Genomic DNA, 20,004 nt, shown 5'->3' with positions numbered 1-20,004 from the left:
ACAGCAGGATACCAGTCAAGTATGCCAATGGCATATGGCATCACCTCTGTCAATGCAGTTTGGAATCCAGATGAATAGGCATCCTGAATCATATTTAATGAGTCCTGTGATTTCAGGGTTTTAGAACTAGGGTAAAATATGCAATGCAAATTCAAATCACTTGGCCTGGCACACAGAACATTCAACACTTGCGGGCCACCTTTCCACACCTTTCCACCTTTGCGTTATTGGCCAACTCAGCCCCACTATCCAGACAAGACCCAGTGTTACTATTCCACTATGGTGGTGATGTGCGCAATGTGAAATACTCTTTACATAACATAACCAGAAACCCCTGTTCCTTGGACAATCTCTTCTCTGTACCTAACGTCTGCAGGGTTGCTTTCACCATCCTCATTGCCCAGATGTGGAAGCTACTTCCTTCCTGAATTCACCCATTCCAGTCCACCCCATTTCTGCAAGACCCTGAAAACATGGCTCATCGAGCATTAAATGTCCCGCCTCTTTACGCTCGCCTTTTTACTCGCAGCGCCAAGAGACAACGCTGGTGGTAAACGTCACACGGCACACTATAAAAATGTGTTGATAATGACAATAGAAGGGGCAAGCCATTCATTACGTTTTAGCCATTTTCAATACCTCAAAGCCTAGTGGTGATATGGCGACATCACAGTGTTGACACTGGTTTACTCACTTTCATTTTCAGGGTACATTAGCAAGCTATCACATTGACCAGTAGAAGTGCATAGTAGCCATACGGAAGCCATTTAGAAGCAGAACGCGCTATTAACTATGCATTTGTGCATAAGGAACGCATCACATTAGTTCCATCTCATGTGGAAGGTAGAGGTGCAGCATGCCCTGTAGTAGCTCCTGGTTCTTGCAAGTAGCTCCTTCTTGGTGGTGGCTACCTAATAACTAAGGCATACTGTTCTGCAATTCGAGAGGCTGATCCCTGGAATTGCGATGCTCAGCTCACGCACAATACAGAAAGAGATCATCCGTGAGGAAAGTGAAGAAAGTACGATACTTTACCTCTTTTGGGAATCCTAACAATAGCCTCCGACGAGAGCCCAATGCTTCCATTGGAGGTTTCATGTTCAGGAACTTTATTGATGAGGATTTCTTTCTTCGAATCCTTCAACTCCTGGAAAAGTATTAAAAAAAAGCGGAACATAAAATTAGCAGTTGTCATTAGACTGCCAACCAACAATATCAGAACAGTGGCAAGCAATGTGTCTTAGTCAGGGGTGTTGCTAGGTCTGGAAACGACCCGGGGCTACGTTAATGTAGGAACTGTCAGGACTGGGGGCTAGCTAGTCTCTTGGTTGTAGCTCCTGAGATTCTATCCAGGGCTACAACCAAAAGATCAGGGGCTATAGCACCCCTAGCCCCCCCCCTAGCAACGCCACTGGTTTTAGTGAAATGTTAAATCATAGACAGACCCACAACATGTTTACGGTATAGTACCAGTCTGCAACCTGATGTTACGGACTACAACCCCCATGATCCCTCATCATTGGCCATACTGGTTAAGTATGGTGTAAGTTCTAGTTCAACATCTGGAGAGCCGAAGGCTGAGGATCACTGGTAGGACCACAATTTTAGTTCACATTCCACAGAACGCTATAATGAGCAGCTCGGAAAGGGGAGCATATTCAATGTTTTCTGCTGTTCGCACAATCAGTCATGATACCTAGAAAATCTACAAGTTTCCAGTTTATATGACCTAAAACAAATTGTTTTTTTGCCCAAAATATGCTATGTTGAGTAACCGGAAATCATTCCCATTTCAGTTATAATTATCCAACCAACAAAAAGTCAAAATTAGGTTGATTCATTGAAAAAAGGAAATATTTGCATTTAAAGCGGATTCTTCAAAAATAACTATGTGACGAAAACAAAATCTTTTAATTGCAAATAGGTTTTTATTACAAAAATTAATTGATTTGCTCCTCTCTAATCTCAGTTCATCAGAAAACATTGCGGCTTCCTCAATCAGCTCTGCTGCAAAAAAACATCTCTTAGACCAGATCCGATTGTCCCTCAAGCAAGGAGAAAACATTTTGCCCTGCACAACAGATTTGTAATTTTCCTAAAAGTATACATTACTATCATTAGTTCACATTTCCAAATCCAACCCCTACTTCTGCTAAGCCCCACACAGAAAGAAGGCGTTTCCCAGACATCATAAACCTCTTCTGTTTAAGTGTCAACCACCAGGGTCGGACTGGGTTACAAGTACGCCCAAGCATTAATGCAAAAATGGCCCAAAATCATCAATTGGGGTTTGTAACTTTAAACAATAAACTGAGTAGTACCTGGGGGGAAACGTTCTGGTAAACCACCGGCAAAAAGTACATTTTAAAGCACATTGGTTCAGTAAAATGTATCAACACGTTACCAACTGCACGGTTCACATCATCAGACTGGCCCGCACAAATGTCCCACACTATAGGGCAGTCAGAGTTAAAGATCACACAAGAATTTAACCGGATCCCCCCTCCCTCCCATCTTAAATTCGGTCCCACAGCCCCTTAAATGAGTGTTGGCTTTCGTAGACACCCCCCTTAACCTTTTGAGGTCCTTTTGCTTGGCGAAACTCAACATATCACCGGGCACACATCGGGAAGCAACCCTGGCCTATCATGGGGCTTAGTCGCTGATATTGAAAGGAATTTATTAGAACAAAGGACATGAAATAGTCTGGCCCCTGTCACTCAATAACAAATGACAGGAAAAAGAAGAGACCGCTTCGGAATAGGGACTGAGTTTCGAAGCGGAATCTTGAAAAAGTCTTCGCTACATATGGCAAGAGAAATCGCTCTTTCGTCGATGGTTTCAAACAGGATATGCTCATATTTGAGAAACCGTACATAATGACACCAATGACACCAGACCAGCTAAACCACTGCAACACATTGCATTCGAAGCCACTACCTCATGTACCGTGGGCATTGCAATCCATGCTGGGGAACAAAGCTCTTACCACAGTGGGGCCTTTTTTTAGCAGCACTTTCTAAAGATTTGAAGAGCATTTCAAGACGATTCAAAAGAGAAGAGCAAACATAATTATACAATTTAAATGAAAAAGTACATGTTACCCTTCCACAAAAAGCAGTCCTTTTTTCTTTAACTTCATCAAGAACGGGCAGTGGAAATTGTACTTTAAGTTGGCTTGAAAAACAACTTTTGTATATTACAAGTCGGCAGTTTAATGTCCACTGCAACTCCTCATAGGCAGCTGTGCCAATCATGAATCAAGTACACATGCAGGAGAAGGGTGTCTTGAAAACGCACTTGTGAAAAACGTGGAAGAGTAGGGATTACCTAAGGATGACGCCCTTGAAAAGTACTGAGACGAGGAGGAGGTGTAGAACAATGAAGAGCCATGATGAGAACTTGAATGGATATTCTATTTGTCAGTGCCCCTTCAGATTAAAGAGGAAGGAAGGACTTTCTCGCCGGTCAGGCACTCCCTGGAGGAACCGCTAGCGAGGAATCGGTTTGGCAGAGAACAGAGCAGAGACCGCTCATCGGGACGTGAACAAGGGAGCCGGGATGTCCCTATACGGTCCAACGAGCAAGGACCACATGGAAAACGAGCAAGCCAAAAGGTCCAGGCATGCAAGGCGTCTGGACGGTGCAAGCACGAGTAGACGCACACGCCGACTGAAACTATGCGCTACATAACTGCTGCAGGCTGCTGGTGAACGAGGCCAAAGGTCCAGGCATGCGATTAGCCTGAACAGTGCACACAACTGCATACATGCTCACTGAGAGAAACTACATGCTGCAGAGCTGCCGCAGCCAACCAGAGACCAAGAGAAACTGGGGGAAGACCAAAGCCCGGAGAAGCCCAGACCTATTAAAGGTACCAGGGTTGCTGGGATGGCTGGTGAGGGTGTGAGGGAGTCATGGATGACTCAAAACACACAGAGCAAGGGTGAGGAGGGAAACCCTGGCAAGACAGCACATCCACAGGTCTGAGACCAGCACCCACAAAAGAAGAGCCAGAGAAATCCTCTTCTTCGTGGCAGTACCTTGAAGGAGAGAGAACCAGATCTGCCAACACTAAAGTATTAGAGAAGCCAGGGGAAGGGAGTCATTCCCCCTGGTGTTGTGGACTGTGGTAAAGCAAGTGGAAGAAAGGCCAGGGGAAGGGAGGCATTCCTGACTGGCTTTGTTAAAATCCGAAACCAAGATACCAGGAGAAGGTAGTCATTCTCCTGGTTACAGAAGTTGCAAAGACTTTCTGATATAGACTGTTAGAAGACAGGAAGTGTTGCTGCCGAGGAGAAGTGCTTAAACGATTGCCCTTTTGCATTGAAGGACAATTGTGACCCAGCAAAGGGAACCATTCCCCTAAGAAGAAGCCAACACCTGGAAACAAACTTCTATCCCCAGTCCAGAAGAAGGGAGCCATTCTTCTGGACCAAGAAGGTCTACTTTATCTATAGTTTAGTTTTAAGTGTAAGGGACAGAAGTAGAGTGTTTGACACAGGACGGTGGACTACTGATTTACACAGACATTCTGAGAGAACCCTTAGTTTTTTAGGTGAGGCAGGGAAACCCCTCTTGGAGCTAGGGAAAGTTAGGGTTTCTCTTTATTTTCTTGACTAATAAAAGTCTATATCAATCACCATGCCACCTGTGTGTTAGTCTCCTCCTTCTGCATCCTTACGGGTGGTATGCAAGGAAAGAAATGGAGGGGCCAGTGACAACATGAACTGGTAAAAAGCATTTCCATGATGACAAAAAGCCAACTATCACTAATGAATGTATTGCCTTTCAACAGTAAAGGAAGCAAACTAATGGTGCATTATTACACAGTTTATGGGCTGTGTTGACGAAGTTTGCAAGTAGCACAACTTAGTCAGAATCCAAAACTCAGACCCAAGTCTCCAACTCCAATTTAGCACTGGTTGTCTCGGCTACTTATCAGCTTGGAGATTTTCTCAGCTTCACCATTACTTGGGAGACCTGTATGTGACTCCTTTTTACAGTTACCCAAGGGTAGATGGCTCCCTTATCTTCAGGTAGGTGTAATGGTTGTTTGAAAGATGCGAGCCAGAATAACATGGCGTGGACGCGCAGCCATTTTTGAACACTCATCTTCCATCACAGTAATAAAGTCTGCGTTTCCACAGGCCTCACAGAATGAGCAAGTAGCAGCGGAAACAGAGCAAGGTCACAAATATTATTTGAGTGGACTTACTGCGGAGAATAGTTATTGTATTGTCCATTGAAGGACGAGGACAGAAAGGAGTCAGAGCACACTGCAGGTGCATGATAAGGGGTCTGGGAATGAATGCGAGAGAGGGGCGCTGGGTTTTTCAACTTCTAACTGTATTTTTTCACCCTCTGTCCCTTCGACTTGTGATCTGCTCTTCGGCCGAGGGCAGAACGCAATTGAGGTGGGCAGGGAAATGACCCCATAAAGGAGAGAGCATTGTATGGAGAAAGTTAGTTGGAATCTGGACCCCGGGGGATGCAGTCTCGCTGAAAGGGAGGACGCTCCGCTTCAGATCCCGTCAGACGCAGTGATCTCTTTGCCTACCTGCTGAGGGACTAAGCAACGTTGTTGATGGCCAAGAGGAAGTTTTCTTCTGCCTCATTCTTGACAGTGGTGTAACCTATATTCAAACTATTATATATCTAAGTGTATGTTTGTTTATTGGTATCTATACACATATTGTATAAATGAAGGGCCTGTAACGAGCCATTTGTTTTATAATCTTATATGATGTATGCGTGTTCTTTTTGCTAGTCTAAGCCGGATTACTTGTTTCTGCTGAAGGTCCAGGGGAGACACAAGTGATAGTGATTTCTCCACAGGGCCAAACAGACGCAAAACAGTAGGTGGCCAAGGGGGCGTGATACCAAGGGTTAAGGATGGCAACTAAGCAAACACCCCGTGCCCGGGGGAATACAGGGCCAGTAGCGGCCTGCAAACCTGAGCCCAAGTAGGCCAGAGAGTAGCATGCATGTCTTCTTTCACCTGATCCATTGGAAGCAATCCTTTGTTTCCATCATGGTCTTGGGAGTTGGGTCTGTTCGCATGTGTCCATCTTCTTATCTGCATCTCTAGCGCTGCTGGTGTCCATCTTCCACTGCTCACTTGTGCATCATCTTTACGTCACTCTGGGCTCCCTTGATCTGGCAGAGATGTCTCTCTTGTTCTGGTAGATGCTGAGACAGCAGCTCAGCCAATCTTTCTGGACTCTGAACAGTCCTTCTGAATGGCAGCATTCTTTGGATATCCGCGTCCCTCGCCAACCACACTGCAGATTAGGACTCCGTCTCCGTTCCATGGGATGCTTCATCCACCCACAATGCAATGCACTAGGTTACCGGACTACAGTCAGGGGGGATACAAATCCCAACATGCCGTTTCCGCAACACTGTATAGAGGGCACATCACACACTATATTTGGGATAAAGTACCCCCCTACCGTACGTTATAAGGATATTGCACGTCACCAAGGAGTTTCGTGACCAAACAGAGGAACAAGGCCGAATGCCGAGTTCCTTTATAAGGTCACGGAACTCAGAGACTTGCAATATCCTTTTTTAGTACATTAGGCTGCATTTTATTCCTTATAATACGTGGCCCCACACTGCCCTCTCCTTTACTACCTGGCCTCTGACTTCAGCTAACGTTAGAGATCTTCCTTTTCCTGCATGTAATCAACATAGAATGTGTTTGGATTTTGAAAAAGTTGGCAAACAATTTCACAGCAATACATTAGAAGCTGGATAAGAGTTTATTAAAATGCAGCCAAAAAAGTTTATCAGTTCCTTTAAAATAAGTAACATGGTAATTCTTGCTAACATGCGTTCAACTCCAGAAGTGCACAAATTAAACAATCTACCATACAGAGTTCCATGCCAATTGATGCCGCTAACGTTTCACAGGAAACTATTTTGCAAGCAAGGAATTTCATAATGTACTTCAGTGGCAGCTCTGTGCTGGCTCACGCAACAGGCATTGCAATGTAACAACTGAAATGTAATAACTGATTACAGGGAAGATGTGATATATTCTTACTAAAGGTCAGGTCTGATGTCACAACTAACCTGTAATGAGAACATTATTTCCATGCTTTTATATATGTATATTGCAGGCTGTCATGTATTATTAGTTCTCATCTACTCAAGCCTGGCTGAAGATGTGTGGGGGCCCATTTCAACCTGATGGTTGCCCTCCAGCCTTTGCTTACAGCGAAAACAGTTGCATAGATACATTACAATGGCAACAAAGATCAGGTTAATGGCCGCCGATAATCACAAGCCGCCCAGCCAGCAGGGAGCTTAAACACTAAATGCCGACTGAAAAGCTATAACTCCTTTGTCTGCAAGTGGAGGAAGGCAACGAGGGAATAACACTTCTGTATACACTGAGGTAAGTGACAGCCGGAAGGGCTCCAGCAAATGATGCTTATAAGGCGAGCACTGCAAAATCGCACATTTAAATCCCCAGAACGAAATATCCAAATTAATATATTGCTGTGTGAAAAGACTGCCGACAGCCAACATGGGGAAGTTGCGTCAGGCCGCCTTCGGCATGAGGCCACTTTAATTTGAACAGGTTGAAAGGCCCCGACGCTGTCCCTGTATCTACAGCACAAGAACCTTTAAGTGTTGGTTTCTTGTTTGAGAGGATGTGGAAGTACGTACTCGTTTATACCCATCTAGTTTAACGGGGCCAAATCCTGGAAATATTTGGAAGAGGTGTTAAGTCTTGTGGGGAAGATAACATTTTACAATGCTGCGAATTACTTGTGTTGATCTGGTCTTGGAGATCCGTTTATGTAACGTTTTCCCAATTTCCGAAAAGGGGAAGGAAGGATGGATAAAGCCGCTGTTTTCATGTAGCCAAGCAATAGCAGCGAGATGGAAGATGGAGTACTCGCTTGTCCTGATCATCTGGCTCCAAATGGTCTGGAACCTCATGGCATGTGAAAAAGATTGTCCCCACAGATGGAAGGCATTGAGACATTGTGAATACATGGCAGCCTTTCCTAGAATACTACATGGTAATGGAAGCTTGACTTCCCTGGCTAAAAGCTGGGCTCTGAGTCTCTTAATTGCCTAAGACAGCAGGGCACAAACTTGAGCAATACTGATTTGACCTTGAAGGAAGGGTATAGAAACTGACCATGTGTTCTGGCGCATGTTGAATGTTGTGAACGTTGTGATATGTGTTGTGAACGTTGTGATATGTGAAGATCAAACAACCGTGTGGGAGGTGTGGTTCAGTAGGATGCGAAAGATGGCCTTCTGATCTGTGAGGATATTATTAAAGCAATAGCACCCGAGGGGCTTTAAGCTCTATCCCTGGAGGGCATTCGCCGACCAGTAATGCCTCCCTCTGAGGGGTCTATTGCGATCAATACCCAGGCACGTTGTACCAGGGAACTAAAAGTATTTTTACTCGAGTTGTGAAACAGCACGTCAAAGGTTTCTCAAATCAAGCAAAAAAAATGGCCATTAAAAAGTTAGGGAAAAAAAGTAAACAGAAAAATGGCCACCATGGAACGGAGCGAAGGGAACACACGTTGTTCCTTCAGCCTTTCCATGGCAGCCAGTCGCAGATCAGGAACGATCAGCAAACCGCACGGCGCACAGCAGGTAAGTCTTTGGGGGGCTGATAACGACCCAGCGAGAGCCCATCAGATCCATTGTAACAACCCGATTGACCCTCTCCAGGTACTAAATGTTGCTTAATGTTATATGAACCATTGGTGAAAGATTAATATATGCGTGAACATTAAAAAATGACCCTGCTATTTATCTATTTCTGCGCTTAGATTAATTGCTGGTCTGGTTAGTAGGGGCTCACTACTATTCCTGAAAATACCTTTACGAAGGTGACTGCTGGTGCCACTCACAGCGCAGGCTACCATCCAAATACATTTCACATTTTTTCTATGACTAAATCTTTGTCTTGGGGGGAGCGGAGCTCCCAAATGTTGGCTTATGTTATATTGTATTTTAAAATGGCTGCCTAAATATTCTAAAGGTGATTCTGTTGCAGTAAGGGCATCCATAATTATGATATGGATTTAGCGACATTAAAAAATATAGTCTATTAGTCAAACAGCATTTCCATCTGCTTACAGTGTTTAGTTGCCAAGCAGCTTTATTGATGGCCATCTCTTTCATGATGCCTGCTGTTGGGATGCATGTGCAGATTGTCGCCCCTCCCAGACGATTTAGATAGCGAAAAATTATATCAAAACATGGAGCATAGGTGCAGGATGGGGTAGGGAAGAGGGGGGCGCTTCACGGGCGAGACTAACTGGTGGGAGCGGGGAATATCATTGGGGGTAACTAAACAGTAGTTTTTACAATAGAATTACACAAGATACACAACATATAAACACAATGGTAATCGCAACATAAAGTAGTGTTGCATCCAGCCCATAAACACGTGTTCTGTCAAGCCTCCAGTAATTAACAGGAAGCTATTTTCCTGGCCAAACAATCGTTCAACGAGAAAGACTCAGCTGCTATAAACCAACCTAAAACTCTCTATTGTTCTAAATTAACGTTTACTAAACATGTAATCACAACTGAACTATTTACAATACAAACTTATTAAAATCGTGAATATTAAATCATTTCTTAATACAATCACAGATCAGAAATACTCAATATATGTCAACAGTGGCAAAAAAGAATCTCGGACAGCATTTTTTAGTTTCTATCTACAATTTTGGCCATTTGCAGGAGGCCATCACCAGTTACAAATGTAAATTATCACATACCATAAAACATCTCTCCATAAAATAATAAATAAGATTGCATTAAAATCCTCAAAAAATACATTTGATATAGCAAAGTAAAGTATGGGTCAGTTTCCTCCACTCTTACAATATATTATATTTTCCATTACCCTAAAAACAGGTTAGCAGAAAGTAAATGCTCTCGGACTACACACCACAAAACAAACAGTAAAGTGCAATATGTTTGCTTTCAGTTTCTGTATTCAAACAATAATTCCAAAAGGCTTCTTCTTTAATTGAATAATAACAAGATACCATATTTCCTATTACATTCATATAATCCGTACACATGATTGGGCACTTGTTTAGCAGTCTTCAGCCTCCCTGATAGTATACAGAGGTGACAAATTCTATCCTCAAGCGGAATGCCCAAAAATGCACCTAATACAGCCAACGCAGGCAGCTGATTGGTTTTGAGCCTTAAACGGAAACTCTGTACTAACTTAACCTAAAGCTCTCCTTGAGCTGGCAAAAAAGTTGCTATGCTCACCGGCTAAAGACTCTTCCAAAGTGGTACCCTCGCAAGCCCTCTGTGACTCAGTTTTCTTTTTTTGAGGAAAAGATTCTTTCTATTCGCAAAAGTCTCAACAGTGAAGGCTCTTCTGTTGACCGGCCAAAGGTGTCCTCTGTTTACACAGGGTCTTCGGTAGGCTAGGCCTCATTTCCTACTTTCTCTGTAAAAGATGTACTATCTGCCATAAATAGGTTAAAATCGACTTCCCCCTTGGGCCCTATTCCTCTATTCCTCTTTCAATTCTGAAGGATATCTCTGCCAACATTGGCCCCTGGATACAATTGGCAATTAATGACATCTTGCCTCGGGTCATATCCCTAATGATCCAAAACACGCTCTGATGATTCCCCTACTGAAGAAGCAGTCTCTGGACTCTGTAGTCCTCTCGAATTTCTGTCCCATTTCTCTTCTCCGTTCACTATGAGGGTGCTTGAATCTCTTATTTCCCCACTTCTTGGCGATTTTCTAGAATCGTCTCACTTTTTCAATCCTTTTCAGTCTGGGTTTCACCCTGGTAGAGGAACTGAGTCAGTGCTTGTGGCGGTGGTGGATGATCTTGCACGGCTGGTGGACCAGGGTGGGGTTGGAGCACTGATTCTTTTAGGTCTATCAGCTTCCTTCGACACCGTTGACCACCCCAGCCTGGTTGCCCACCTCTTCTCTGCTGCCCTATCTGGCACAGTGTTCAAGTGGTTCACCTCCTTCCTCTCAGGATGATCCCAATCAGTCTCGTTGCCCCCTTTAAAATCCAAACCTACCCCTCTGTAATGCGGAGTCCCTCAAGGCTCTGCAGTATGCCCTATTCTTTTCAACGTTTACATTCAGCCTGTTCTTGGTATTATCCAGTCTCATGGTTTCCTATGCTAATCCTACACCGACACCACACAGATTCTCCTTCGGCTCGATCACTCATCCTCCGATATTGCCGCTCGGCTTAGGGACTGCTTGGTGGATACGGGTGAATGGATGTCCAGGGATTGACTGAAGTTCAACACTGATAAAACTGAGGTAGTAGTTGTGGGTACAACAGATCCCTCATGGTACTGGATCTCTGAGTTTTGGCCATCTAGTTTGGGCCCTTTTCCTTCTTCTGTCTCCTCAGTGAAGGATCTAGGTGTTAACATTTCTAACACCTTATCAAAGTCCAACCAGATATGAGCAATCTGCAAATCCGGTCATTTTAAGCTGATGGTCCTCTGTAAGGTTCTTGCTTATATCCGGGCACGTTTTCATGCTCCTGTGGTTTCTTCTTTGGTAATGAGCGGCATAGACTACTGCAATGCGCTCTATTTGGAACAACCTGCCCATCTATTACGCCAACTTCAGTTCCTACAAAACCTGGCTGCTAGAGCGGTCACCCACCCTTCCTATGGTGCGCACACGTCTCCTATTCTTCGTCAACTGCACTGGCTTTCCGGTTGAGAAGAGGGTGTTGTTCAAGTCTCTCTGTATTGTTCATAAAGCCTTCTACGACCAGGGGGCTGAATATCTTCAGGCTAAATTTCTCCCCTATACTCAATCTACAGCACTCCGCTCTCAAACATCTCTGACCATCCAAATTTCCAGGACTAAGCTCTCTCGTGCTGGTGGATGTGCCTTCTCCATGGCTGCATCAAAACCATGGAACGCCCTACCTTATGTTTTACGCGAAAGCGTAGATCATATTTATTTTCGTTGTGCGTTAAAACCCTATCTTTTCTAATCTTTCTGCTACTTAGTCTGTTCCCTTTCGGCTCTCCTTTCTGGTCAGTGCCAAAATACACTCTGGTGAATGCTGTGCTCTACAAATTCCTATAACATAACATTTAGTAGTAGGCCTGGATCCTCGCAGGTGTTGAAAACACAGAACAATGAGGCCTCATCCTTTGTTTGACCATTATATTTTTATTCCCAGACACAGCGAGAAACATGCACATACACCCACACAAGCTACGCCTTTGAAAAATTAGGCAGGAATGTATGTAGCTGATCAGGCGAGGGGCTGCAGTCTAGCACAAGGGTCATATTCTTGGGAAGCGAGGCAGAGGTCCTGGAGTACGAAAACATGAACTAAGATTTAAGACACTAGTGCCCACCAGAATGATGGCCATTCTATTTGAACTAATATATGTGAAGGAAATTTTTTTTTAAATCCTTTGTGAACTGGAATGATTAGTGCGACACTAAGTTTACTCTTGGGGAGGAGAACTGATAAAGAGGAAAGCAGAGAACATGATTTATATTTTATGCCAGGGGGGAGTCAAGAATGATGTCCATACCATGGGGAGGGCATGATGGGGGATGAGAAAAAGGGCTGCCTTGTTTGTTGGAACCGGACTGACCTCGAAGTCGACTGCTGAGTTCATGTTGACAACCAGGTGTACATCACGTGGTTCGGATTAAAGGTAGTGTGGTGCCAGTTGAATGTAACCAACTACCTTGCAGTGTCTCAAAATGGACAAGGACGTCACCCACGTATGGTGATGATGGGCGAGAAGACAGCAGAACCAATTGTAAATTGATCTATATGTAATCATTAGCATGTACATAAGCAGTAGCAAGTGGGGGATTTACACTGTATGTCAAGTGCGTCATATGTGATGATTTTTGTGTTTATAATATGAGTCTTGTATTGCGGATAAGAGAGCTCTGTGGCAGTGAATTTATAATACCAATATGCCATTTTTCTTTTGTATAACAAATAAAGCTCTTGTTTTTCTCGAAAAAGGGTGCACCTAGCCTTTTTCCCTAGTGGGTTGTATTGTCTTGGTCTGATTGCTGGGGAGTTAACCTACATTATTGGTGACCCCAATGTGATCAGAGTATCCACCACGAGGATGGAGGATTCCTGGTCGCACATCCAGAGGGGCCGCCCATCCCTGCAGCAACCAGTCCCCTTTGTGCACAACCGATGAGGTTTAAAGGAGCCGTGTTATCAGAATTCCTGTCTGTTCTTTGGAGCAGGGTGCTGTCCCCGGATAGTGCAGGCCGTTAACAGGACCCTGTGATGGAGGGCTTCAGGTGAACATGCAGACTTAAGTGCACCCTCTTCGGTGAAAAACAAGAGGTATGAGGGGAAAGCATGGGTGTTGTGGAGTGTGGGGGAGAGTGGACATGTGTGTGGTGAGAAGAGACTGGATTGATGGTTTCGAAAACCATGTGGTATCGTACATTTTCTTTTAAATTAGTTTTGTATTACGGATTGTGGAGTAAACAGGACCCTTTCCTAAGGTAATAGGGAAGAAGAGAGCACTGTGCATTGGAAAAAAAAAAAAGATATGGACAGAGGCTCTGTATGTTTAGCGAGTTTGGGATCTCTCCGTCCAGTGTAAAGGCGGCGTGGGAGCGATAAGTAGTTGTGTAGAGGCCCTTGTTGGTGTAGGATCTCTTCATCCGATGTTAGAAAGAAAAAGTTGAAATTATTGTGTTTATATTCTTTTCTGTTTTTGTGGTGGTTAGTGGTGGCCGGAGGAAGGCCAATTGTGGTGTGACATAGGAGGTGTGAGAGGAGTGCGTCTGTGTGTATGCCAGAGAAAGGGCATTGTGAATAAGGGTAAATGAGGGACACAAATGTGGGTATTTGTGAGGGGCGTGGTTTGTTGGGGTGGGATAGGGGTGTCGAACCATATTGTAAAATACTAACAGGAAGGAGTGGATACAATGGAGCCAGCAACCCTGCTGGATTAAATGTGTAAAGCCCTTCCTCTGTACCAAGATGAGATGCTCAAGCACCAGAAGGAATGGGTTGCGGAAACAAAGGAGGGATGTTTAAGTCATGGCCAGAGCAGAGGACAAATAATAGGGAGATATGGAGTCATATGTATGTGTTTTTGACAACTACACATAAAGGAAGAAAAATGAAGAGTAGGAAGGAAGTGTTCGAATTATGGGATATGGTGGAAGATTTGGACGACAGACCTACGGAGTCTTTGAGGGCAATATGTGAAGTGATCCCTCTGTGTAGCCCAACTACTGTAGCTGTCATCCCAAGTGCCCCTGTTGAAACAAACTGGTGCCCATCGTTATGGTGTTACCCACACGTGCTGCTTTGGGATACCCAAATCCTATGTATGTCCCTTTGCACACCAAGTTGGTCATTAAATGGCTCAAAGCCGATTAAGGTTAAATATTTAATCTACTTGGGGTTTTCTTTGGCTCCCCAGACAAATCATATTTCATTAGCCATTTGAGAGTGAAAGCCGATGCATTGATCCCACAGATTAAATGTATTAAGATCCGCTATTGCTAATTTTCATTAATTCCCATCATTACGTTTTTTATAGGAAAGGTCTGTCCAAAGTTATTATATGTTATAGAGTTGTGTAATGACTGGGCATTGGAATATTTCACTACATTGGAAGGCGTCATATGGTGCAGGGTGCTCTGTGTTCCGAACACTGTTCCGATTTCTGCCATAAAACAAGAAATGGGTTTGAACTCCATGAAAATTAAAAGATCAATGGTGTATTTTGTCATTATACAGGAAATTCTTGCAGGCCCACGGAAAATACATTATGTAGTGTTATCACGGAAATTAAGGAGAAGAGATTGGCACCAATATTGGTGAAACATTGTGGAACGCGGTATTTCCTTACTGAGGGCATATGGTCTTACAAATAACGACTTGGTGAATTACCTAAATAGAGTCAAAAGAAAGATGCTTAATCAGTATTGGTGCCTAAACTTACAACTGCTGCATGGTTATATTATTTGAACCATGTACAGAACACACAGAGGCAAAGAGGTATTATTGCCATTATTTAGTAATCTTTCTGTGTGCCAAGATTAGAGAGATTACTGTTAAGACGTACATTGATACAAGTGACTGTGCAGAATGCAGATTTTGCAAACAAAACAAAAAAGGGTTGAAACCCTTAAGCATTTATTGGTGGAGTGCCAGATTTTGAAGACCCAGCGATATTTGCATTTTAAGAAGTTTTTTTTATGGTTTGTCCCAGTGTTGATAATGATTCATTCTGGGAAATGTGTGTACTGGGTCGTCAATTATCAATTGTAAGATCAGTGGTGAATTTTTTTAATAGCTTGAAATTGAATGAATTTGGCCTCTCACTTCATTACTAAAACTCCTCTACACCCAACCCTTCTCCCTCACCCGCTCTCAGGCCTCCCTTGGCCCCCCTACGTACCTACTCTCCTCTTTCTGTCCCATATCACTTAATGAGGTCTCTATACTCGTCCACTCTGTGAAAGTCTCATCCAAATAGGCGCTCCCCTGCTTCTCAAGAACTATCAAGGACTACACTGTCTCCCTTGCTCCAACATTGGCAGATTCCTGCAATCACTCCTTTGCCACTGGATCTTTCCCGTCTCTCCTCAAGCACTCCCTTGTCCACCCTTTCCTCAAAAAACCCTTCCTGTCGGCCAGCTACCCCCCTATCTCCATTACCCCCTCCCTCGGCAATCTCTTGGAGAAGCTGGCCATCTCGCAGCTTATCCACCACACTGAATCTGTTGGTTGTCTCCACGGCCACCAGCTTGGCTTCAGAGCTGCCAGAGGCACGGAAACTGCACTCCCGAACACCTGTGAAGACTTGCTCTCTAATCTTGAGTCCAACTCTCCTTCCATTCTGATCCTTCTTGACCTCTCCTTTGCCTTTGATACAGTAATTCATGCCACTCTTATAAATCGCCTGCGATACCCTTGGCATCATGAACTGGGATCTGGACTGGCTGACCTTTTTCCTCTCTGAACGCCCTTCCCAGGTTCAACTGGGACCTTTCTCTCCTCCAATCTCACTCTCCACCTGTGGGGTCCCTTTAGGGCTCCATTCTCTCACCTTGACTTTTCAACATCTGCCTTGCCCCTCTAGCCCATTGGATCTCTGCATTCCCTTCTAACTTCCTGTGGTATGCGGTTGACATGCAACTCTTTCAAGCTTCCCTCCTCTGCCTCCTCCTCTTCCTCCCTTATACCCGACTGTCTGCTATTCAGGCATGGCGCACTGCTAGCGATCTCCGTCTTAATGCTAGTAGGACTGAGATCCTTCCCGTTGGGACTCCAGCTTCCTCCATTCCCCTTACATTCTTGCCCACCTCCATGGGCCCCGCCTCGCCTCACCCTTCTGTGAGGTAAAAAACCTTGGTGTCATCTTCGACTCCTCTCCCTCCTTTCCTCACATCACTGACCTTGCCAAGAAGGCTCACTTTCAGCTTCACCTCCTCGGAGGCATTCTTTCCTTTCCTCACCTTCTGTCACGACTCGCTCCCTTCGCTCCCGTTCCCACCACTTGGGGGCATGATTTGGGGTATATTCCCTACTGGACCTTTCCTCCGAACCTTATGCTACGGTGCTGTGATGAATTGGGAGCGCTAAATCCCTATTTTCCAAGCTACTTCCCTTCCGGATCCATTCCAGGTTTTTGGCAGCCAGCATGCTTCTTTAACCAAATGACTATGCTTCCCAGAATGCCTGGCCCACTGCTCCACCTCCACCCTTGCAGGACAAGGTTGGGTGGAGGATAGGCAACAGCTGTGGCTGCAGGTGCAGCAATCAGCACACCTGAGGCGTGTGCTCGTTAAGCAGCTTTAAAAGCCTCAGTCTTACTTCAGTCCAGCGCTGGTCATCGTTTGCAGTGTTCCTGTTGTGACTAGTCCCTTGTTCCTTGTTCCTTGCCTTTGTACCTAGTTCCTAGTTCCTGTTTTCTTGTTCCTCCGCCCTGAATCTCGGATTCATGCGCAAATTGATTTCTGCTCCCTTGATTCCCTTTTGGTCTTCCTCTGTTTGCAGGCAGCATTTCTCAGTGCTTTCCCCTTTTAGATGCAGCCCAGTTTGTCTGTGTTCTATATTTCTTTGACTCTGTCCTTTGCTGCTGTAAACCCGTATGCCTTAGCCTTCCTCTTAGATTAGCTTCCTGTCTTTTCCTTGGAGGGGTAGGGAGAAGTTTGCATTGGTTATTTAGTTTTTCCCTGCTCCTGATCCTTACTTTCTATTGGGATCCATTCCATGTTTTCCATTGCACTTCTGCATTTATTTCCCATTTGATTATTAGGTGTGGTGTGCGGTTGTAGCTAGCTCCTGTGTGAATGCTTATGTTTGCCTCACTAATTTGTAATCACTATTCCAACTTAGGTATTTAGTTTTCCTCCCATTGCTGTTCTAGCATTTCTGGGTCCCAGTTTCATCAACAGGATTCGTGGGCTAGCTGACATTCAAGAGGTTTATCTCGTCCTCGTGAGTACTGTTCTTAAGTTCCCTTATTTAATACCATCAAGAGTGTTAGTTCACAGATCCTGTCATTGCTTGCCCTCCACGTGGGTTTAGCGCTGTCAGCACCTGTAACAGCAATTGGGGGTAAGGCGCTTGCCGACTTTCCTCGCGGTCAGGTGCTTACCCCACATCCCTTTTCATATATTGGTTTTGTTGTCACACTCTATTTGCACTCCTGGGTTCTAGCATACATGAGTCGTTGTTCCTGTGTGCACATAGTTTAATTCGAAGCCTTTCACTGTGTAATTTAGTGCACATTTCCCTTGCCATATTCGCTGCCTTTGTACTGGCCTGACTAATCCTGACACCTTCCCCCCAGAAACGCAATGTCTCCCGAGCTCTGTTTCTCTCCAGGCTGGACTACTGTAACAGTCTCTTCCTCAACCCACCCAACTCCACCCTTCAACTAATCCAGAGTAGGAACGCAATATTTATCATTGGCCTCAAGTCCAGGGACTGCATCTCTCCAGCCCTAACATCGCTACACTGGCTCCGGTTGCTGCGAGGATCAAGATCAAAACGCGCTGCATCATCCACAAGGCTTTCTGGGGACTGGGACCCCATTACTTCCAACTCTCCCTCCCTAAATACCTCCCTGCTTGAGCCCTTTGGTCTACTCAAATTATCTGCAGATAGCCTTTCCAAGCAAAAAGTGGGTGGTAGATCTCTCTCCTCTGTGGGTGCCTCCCTCTGGAATGTCCACGCTGCCCCTCTCAGACTTGCGCCAGATCTCCTTAAGTTCTGGAAGCTTTTCAAGAATCTGCTTGTCTGGTCCTCCTTTCTCCCCTGCTAATTTTTCCTCACTCTGCCTCTTGACTGGCCGCCTAGTTCCTTCAGATTCTTGCAGGGCACCAGTCCCTACCCTACCAGTCTACCCCGGCCCTTCAGCTGTAGCCACATGTGCTGGGTCACTCCTAGAATATTAGGCTTGCCAATGACATATCAGCTGCGGGTCTCGGCTGCTGTTGAAAGTGCTGGGCCGTCTCGGACATACACATAGTTCCAGACATCACCCCCACACACCATGAGGACAACCCTGGGCTGAACATGACAGATATAACCCAGTAAGGACTCTGGAGCTACTCCACAAACTGGTGCCTGCTGCTTTTGGCCCCCAAGCACGCTTGTCCCAGGGAGTCACCTTTCAGCACAGCCTCTGCAGAGTGGACATTTAGACCGCCTTGGCAAGTCTGCCTGACAGCTAAGGACAGAGTGGTATATATTTTAAGAATTAAGACCACTTTATATAAACTGTGAAGCTATATTTTAAAGACTTTGTAAGGGATCAAGAGTAAGGCTCGGACACAGTGGCATGTTAAGTGCTAGTGTGTCACAATGGATACTTCCCCAATTTTTTGTTATCGGGGGGGACCAGTTTCAAGGCGGGAAGGTGCAACAAACATTCCAATGTTAAGTGCTGGTTACAGACTTTTATTTATCATAAAAGAAAAATGGGTTTGGAGAAATACGATCTATGCCTAATCCTAAAAGGGGTTTCGCTGCCTCAACAAAAATAAGAACCGTCTGTGTCAGGATGTTCAACCAAAAAGCATCTTCTGTCCTGTGTACTAAAACCCTAACCTGACCCTTACACGCTAAACTCAATGTAATGTGCAACTATGGGATTTCTATAAACTATACCCATATAGGTTTTTTTCAAAGCTCCAAAACAAAGTTCTAAGGTACAGAAAAGAAAAGAAATAAAGTTCCACCAGGAAAAGGATTCCTCCCTTCCCCTATGCTTCTTCAGGTCTTCCACTGTCTATCTGGTACTTCCGGAAAGAGTCGTCACCTGCATTTCTACTTTCATACAATGTTTTACTGAACAGTTTCAAGGGCGAAGACTCCTCCCTTCAGTCTCCCTTAAACACACAGTTCTTTTAAATGTTTCAATCTCTCACTCTCTGGATCTCAGTTATCCTTAAAGGGGTATGGTCCTTCCCTTTTCCATTGATTGCCACTGTTCCACAATTTCAAGGAGGGGTTTCACATCAGCCTACGTGCTTCGCCCTGCAGTCTGTTCGCCTCTGGTGTCCCAACCAGCATCAAAACAAGTTAGATTCAGTAGCAGTCTCAGTCTCTCCCTCGAGTTCTGTTCAGCTGTGTCCGTTTTAAATGTCCTGACATTGGTTAGCGGTTTCCAAAGACAGAAACGTGGTGTTGGCTTAATGCTTCTGGTCATCCTCATTACTCCATCCCTCTTCCTAGTCTCAGTACTATACAAGGATGTGGGGGGTAAATAATTTCCTGGGCCATGAGAACCCAGGAATTCTCCATCTACATCATAATAAGCCATACAAGAATGTTGCAAAGGCACATGGGTGTCAGTAAGAATTACAGCTGAAGGATTATTTATATTCAATATTCTGTCTCCCTTGAGTTTGTCCTCCCTACGTGGTCCTCCCGCAGAAAGCCATCCCCAGGGTCACGTAGATTCTGCCTTTCCGTGGCCACGTAAGAGAAGCTTCCCTCCAGGGAATCAGTGACGATGT

At 44.8% G+C, this 20,004-nt stretch overlaps 1 protein-coding gene across 1 annotated transcript in view; it reads right to left on the bottom strand.

Moving 5' to 3' along the window:
* Nucleotides 1-20,004, bottom strand: part of SH3KBP1 (SH3 domain containing kinase binding protein 1) — a 1,496,599-nt gene that overhangs the window by 876,216 nt on the left and 600,379 nt on the right. Inside the window, exon 3 of the mRNA XM_069637105.1 lies at nucleotides 1,036-1,147. Coding sequence (XP_069493206.1) covers nucleotides 1,036-1,147 — 112 coding nt within the window. The remainder of the gene's footprint in view (nucleotides 1-1,035; nucleotides 1,148-20,004) is intronic.

Source organism: Ambystoma mexicanum, chromosome 7p (genome assembly GCF_040938575.1).
Source record: "Ambystoma mexicanum isolate Mex_15411 chromosome 7p, UKY_AmexF1_1, whole genome shotgun sequence".
Classification (NCBI taxonomy): Eukaryota; Metazoa; Chordata; class Amphibia; order Caudata; family Ambystomatidae; genus Ambystoma; species Ambystoma mexicanum.
This window is presented reverse-complemented; position numbering and strand designations above follow the sequence as displayed.